The sequence below is a fragment of the Tasmannia lanceolata genome, unplaced genomic scaffold, assembly GCF_043159265.1.
Source record: "Tasmannia lanceolata isolate RefF3 unplaced genomic scaffold, GAP_Taslan_0.1 ptg000013l, whole genome shotgun sequence".
Classification (NCBI taxonomy): domain Eukaryota; kingdom Viridiplantae; phylum Streptophyta; class Magnoliopsida; order Canellales; family Winteraceae; genus Tasmannia; species Tasmannia lanceolata.
Window position 1 is genome coordinate 36,826,149 of NW_027518690.1, and position 6,406 is coordinate 36,832,554.

At 42.0% G+C, this 6,406-nt stretch overlaps 1 protein-coding gene across 1 annotated transcript; it reads right to left on the reverse strand.

Moving 5' to 3' along the window:
- Positions 1 to 1,667: 1,667 nt before the first annotated feature.
- Positions 1,668 to 2,549, reverse strand: LOC143891202 (uncharacterized). The gene has a single exon (XM_077395833.1). It carries the CDS (start codon positions 2,547 to 2,549, stop codon positions 1,668 to 1,670), a length of 882 nt encoding a protein of 293 aa, XP_077251948.1.
- Positions 2,550 to 6,406: the final 3,857 nt, after the last annotated feature.

The following is a 6,406-nucleotide window of genomic DNA, read 5'->3' on the forward strand; positions in this document are numbered from 1 at the left end:
GGCAACTATGAGGAGGGAGAATACGGTTGTTTAAGAAAACTAGAATTTACCAATTTGAAAAACTTAAACCGATTAAGAGATCAAAAACAATATTCAAAGCATACAAGTTAAATCTAATGGTGCAATGCAAATGAAAGAGCAAAGAGATAGAAAGAGTGCACCCGAGATTTAAAGTGGTTCGGTCCTCAAACTCGAGGCCTACTCCACTCCACCAACCAAACCCGTTGATGGCTTCACTATTTGATCTTCTTAACCTTGGCGAAGATCGGTCCCAATTACAATTGCTTTAACCTTGGTGGCAATCCTCACCACGGAGAAAAAGGGCTCCGCTTCTCCGAATACTCGCCCGAATACAAATCTTGAAAGATGAAAGAAAGAACTAAAAGATCCCTTCGCAAGGGTTACAAAAGATGTACAATTGAGAGCCTATGATCCAAATCCTAGAGTTGGTGATGAGAGGCACAATTGAAGCTTGATTCACTCTTGGGTATTCAAATGAAGTTTAAGAGTGTTAGGATTGATAGTATGTATGTTTAGAACACTCATATTTATAGGAAAACCAAAATATGACCGTTCAATGGCATTGAGGTAATTACAGCAAAATTCCAAACGGCTCTTTTTCAGACCGTTGGAGTGTTCTCGGAGTTCCGAGAATAATTCTCGGAGTTCCGAGAATTCTCGGAGTTCCGAGAAAAAATCTCGGAGTTCCGAGAAGCCATACAGAAATTGGAAAAAATCTACTGGACCATTTCTCGGAGTTCCGAGAATAATTCTCGGAGTTCCGAGAATTCTCGGAGTTCCGAGAAAACCTCTCGGAGTTCCGAGAAGCCTATGCAGAGCAGATTTTCAATTCTGTTTTTGGGCTTCCAGTTCTCAACCAAGATGGGATTGCTATGAGGGTTCCAAGGTGTTGGAACTCCACAAATACAATCACTTGTCTATTTAGGGTGTGTGAGATTTAACTTAATTATGCCTCTAAGAACCTAATCTAGGTTTGGATCAATTACATTCTAAAAGACAAAAAAATGGTCTTCAATATTAATTTCTTCATGTCTTCAAGTCTTCATGACTTCTTGCTTGATGACTTTGGCCTTCCAATTAGTGGTCCAATGTGGGCTTCTTGGCCTTCAATCCAAGCATCCTTGATCTTACTTTATCAAGATCTACAACTTAGACAAACAAACACATTAGTGATAAATGATCACTTGTGTATTGGAATCATCAAAACAAGATGGGAATGCCAAGGTAAAAACCATTGGGCTTACAGCTTTTTTCAGGTCAAGCTTGATACACAGGGCTTTAGTGTTGGAGAGCTTGTGGAAGTTGTGACATAGATCATGAGTGAGGAGAACATTATCTTGGATTAACCGATCCTTGATGAAGGCAGACTGGTGAGGGCTGACAATCTGGTTCATAATTTTACTAAGTCTATAGGCCATAAGCTTGGTTATGATTTTATAGAAGAAGTTGCACAAGGAGATGGGCCTGAATTGGTTTGGGGAGGAGGCTCCACTACATTTGGGGATCAGAGCTATAAAGGTGGTATTGAAAGCCGGAAGAAGATTCCCAGATCAAAAGAAATACTGGATAGTTTTAGTAACCTCTCCCCCAATTAAATACCAGAATTGCTTAAAGAAAGCCCCATTAAAACCATCAGGTCCGGGGGCTCAATTCCCATCACAGTTGAACACCACCACTTTTATCTCCTCAGCCCCGAAAGGCTTAACGAGATCATGGGCCTCATCAGAGGACAGCTTGTACTGTGGTTCGGGAAGATCTCCAATCATAGAGATATTGTGGTTAAGCAGGCAAGAAAAATGATTTACCAGAATGTCAGCAATTCCTTGGGGTTTAGTACAGAGCTCTCCATTCTGGTCTTCAATCGCCTGAATCTGATTCTGATTTCTTCGCATGGACATGGCAGAGTGAAAAAACTCGGTATTTGAGTCACCAAGATTTAACCAGTTGACGCGGGATTTTTGATGAAACAAGCTCTTCTCCTGCTTGGATATCCGGATGAACTTCTCCCGAATGGCTTTTTCCTCATCTCTGAGGCAACTGTTCCTCGGATCTACCGCGACCTTTGTTTGGATCTCATCCAAGGTTTTCCTGATTTGAGGTGCTAGGATGTCCACCCTCCCGAAACTATTTCGATTCCAATCTTTTATAGCTCTCTTGGTCCCTTGGAGTTTCTTGAAAATTATGAAAATAGGGTTCCCACGGATCTTTGAGTTCGAAGCTCTTTCAACAACCTCATAGAGGGAAGTGTCAGATAGCCACATATTATGAAATTTGAAAGGTTTCCCGCCTGTATTATGCACAGGAGAAGTGAGGACAATGATAGGGGAGTGATCGGACAAGCCAGGATTCTTGTATTGAACATAAGAGGTGGGAAATACTTGCAGCCATTCCTCATTTACTAAAGCTCTGTCAAGTCTACGAAGTTTAAGGTTACCAGTACAAGATCTGTTATTCCAAGAAAGGATTTGACCAACTGATCTCAAGTCTAAAAGGGAGCAGTCCTCAATACAATCATTAAAATCATTCATGTCTGAGAGATTAGGATCAGCTCCTCCCCATCTTTCATCAGCGAATCTAGTGATATTAAAATCCCCCAAAACAATCTAAGGCTGCTGAATCGCAAGAAATCCCCACTAAAGAAGACCAGAGGTGCCTGCGTTCAATAGCATCATTTGAGGCATAGATAGCAGAAATCTTTATTGATTGGCCAGCTAGAATGGCGTGACATTCCCCATGTATTATTTGGGAAGTCTTATAGAGGACTTGGAATTGTACCACCTTTGGGTCCTTTGGGACCCAGATTCTGCCTTTGACACAGAAATCATAATTTGTTTGGGACTCCCAATTTTCACATATTGCGGAAGTGATCTGCTGCAGATCATCTTTCTTTGCTTTGGTTTCCGTTAGGCAAATAAGGGAGAGGTTGTTCTCTTGAATAAATCTCTTTATTTCCCCCCTTTTAGTTTTGGAGCATAGGCCCCTAACATTCCATGCTCCCATAACTACCATCAGGACAGGTTGTGGTGATGTTGGTGGGCCTACCTGATGGAGACAATTTGCATTCCTGAGTTAGGGAGCTAGCAGTGCCATTCAAGTCCTGTATCTCCTGGTTTTGACCTGTAACCTTGGCATTACATTTATCAAGAGCTGTATCATTAAGAATCTCGAGAGCCATGTAGCTGTTCTGCACCGTAAGGCCGGGGCTACGGAGGAGCGACTGACCAGGAGATGAGCCCTTGCTTAGTTCATTTTGCCCTACCCGATCCTGACTTACATCCACCACTTGAAATTCATGTCCTTCATCTTCAGCCAGGGCTTCAAAGCTATTTTGGATCTGAATTGCTTTCTCTGCCACCCGAGAGTTGATGCCATGTTGTTTACTACTCTGCTTAACAACTTGGGGGGGCTTTGTGAGGATGTTTTGCTCAGACCTTTCCTCCCCATCCCCATCTTGAGTGGCTTCTTGTTGGGGGTTCTTTGAAGGGGGTTTAACTGGCCTCCATTCCTGTTTATAATTTTGGTGGGTTAGCTGAACATTCTTGGGGCATGCCTCAGAGGTATGGCTGAAATTTAGGCAGGTTGTGCATGCTGATGGTTTCCAGTCATATTGCACACTTTGGAGGTGAATCCCATAGGGGGTATGTATGGTATGGTATCGGGAAATTCGGCCCCTGCGTCCACTTCCACACACATACGAGCATAACTGAGCCTTGTTTCTTCAGCAGTCCTTGAGTCCATGTACAGAGGATTCCCAATGCAACTAGCAATTTTACTTAATCCTTTAGCACTCCAGAACTCGAGAGGCAAGCCTGGAAAGCGAACCCACACAGGGATTGAGGTCAGGTTTAGTTTCTCAAGGGGTGTCCCAGGTTTCCACTTTCTTAGAATCAAAGGTCTCCCAGCATAGGAGTGCTCCCCTGATTCCAGCACTGAGTCACAATCTTCCAAACAAGTGAACTGAAATAAGTAAAATCCATTATTAAGAGAAAAAATCTGCAAGTCCCCCTTAAGTGTCCACTTTCTCGAGAGGTTTTCTCTTAGGTTCATGAAATAGGGTCTCTTCCCAATAAAATAGCCCACCAAAGAAGTTCTCCATTTACATCCAGTCTCTTCTAGCTCCTATTTTTTGAAAGAGATCCTCTTCTTCCCCGAATCAGCCAAAACAGGGTTCACAAACTCAAGTTTTGAAAGCCCCTTAGTTGAGGGCTTTTCAAAGAGGGATCTCCAAGGGCCAGGTGATCCCTGGATTGTAGTAGCGCCTTTCTCTAGATTTGGGCCTGTATCAACAGAATTTGAAGTATTTGAAATTTTGGGTGGGAGGGAAAGATGGGATCTAGTGGTCTCATGGGAATGGGCGCTGGAAGGGGGGCTGTTTTGGTTTGAAATGTCTAGTGGGCGGGAATAATTCCCAGGGGTATAAGGGAAAGAGCTGGAGAAAAGTGGGCCATGGTTGATTTTCTCCACTTTAGCAGCTGCAATTAGCTTTTGGTTGAGGTAGGGCTGTGACCTGGGGTTAAAGGACTGGGGACAGATAAGATTGGGACAGAGGAGACAGCAGAGGGTAGGTGTTGACTGACAGGGGTCACAGAACAGACTGCTGGACAAAGCCCCTATCCCTGAAAGTGGTGGTTTGTTCCCTGGTTTTCTGGATCAAAGGAGGAGCTGCCAAATAAGGAAGGTTTCTCTCCTTCATTCTCATCTTCTCCATTTTGCCATGCCAAAGGTAGAAAGTTGTTAAGGGTGGGTGGGGGTGGAGCACAATGGATGGCTTTAGGGATATGGGATTTTCGAGGAGGAGGGGTTTTGGAAGATAGTCCAGACGACTTCTTTGATTTTTTAAGAGAGATAGAAGACAGAGTTGGGTTTTTTGTGAACCTTTTTGTGCATTCGAGTACCTGGCTTGAAGTGAGTTGAGGGATCATGTTCATTTTCAGGGGGATCACCAAGAGGAAACAAGTTCTTTAGGTATGCAATACGCTGGGCAGAGTTTACACCTTTTACAGAGAGAGAAGAATCCTTTGGTTCAACATGGATGGGGAGCGTTTCAAACTCATGGGTATCCTCCAGCTCACTATCTGTTGGAGACTCATTTCCATGGGAAGAGGGGGAGCTCTTACCTGGTTCGAAGAGAGGTGATAGCTGGGGTTCAACCATAGAAGAGAGCCCATCGAAATGATAGATTGCCTCAAGCTCACGAGCTGTTTGAGGCACAGATCCATGGGATGAAGGAGGGGTGCCATAACCAGTAGGTTTTGAACTTACCCAGAAACGGCCTTTCACAGGGCCTTTGCCTGGGTCAGGAGGAATCTCCATGGCCTGGAAACCCTCCAAACCACCCAAAAAACCAAAAAAAATTAAAAAGAAATTAGCTCCCCAGGAGGGAGGAAGGAAAGAGAAAGGTTTGGGACCTTGGCATCCAGCTGGAAGGCCGGAGGAAGAAGATGACCTCCTCGAAGAGGAAGTTTCTCTCACTAGAAATCTTTAATTTTTTCTTGGAGATTAGAATCAGAGGGTATTTGGCAAAAAGCTTATTTACACTATCTCGAGGATTTCCCACGTCTAAAAGATGGATGTTTTATAAAGTTTCTAAAATAATAAACTTTCTATTTCTTCAATCTCCATCCTTCATCAACTAAATCTAAGATTAAATACTATCTAATCCTCATCTCAAAATGTTGCTAAAAGATCTTTGACACCATCTCTAGGGTTTACTAAGTATAAAAGTTTGATGTTTTATAAAGTTTCTAAAATAGGAAACTTTCTTTTCTTTCAATCTCCATCATTTAGCAACTAAATCTAAGATTCAGTACCCTCTCATTCTCATCTCAAAACTTTGCTAAAAGCTCATTGACACCATCTCTCGAGTTTCCAATTTCTAAAAGATGGATGTTTAATAAAAGTTTCTAAAATATGAAACTTTCTATTTTTTCAATCTCCATCCTTCATCATCTAAATCTAAGATTCAATACCATCTCATCATCAATCCAAAACTTGGCTAAAAGCTCATTGACACCATCTCTAGGGTCAGCAATGTCTAAACGATGGATGTTATTTAAACTTTCTATTTTTTTTAATCTCCATCCTTTATCAACAAAATCCAAGATCCAATACCATCACATCATCATCTCAAAACTTGACTGAAAGCTCCTTAACACCATCTCTAGGATTTCCTATGTCTAAAAGATGGATATTTTATAAAGTTTCTAAAACAAGAAACTTTCTACTTTTTCAATGTCCATCTTCCTTCAACTAAATCTAAGATTTAAAGCCATCTCATCAACATCCCAAAACTTGAAGCTCTTTGACACCATCTCCAGGGTCTCTAACGTCTAAAAGATGGATGTTTTAGAGTTTCTAAAATAAGAAACTTTCTATTTCTTAATTC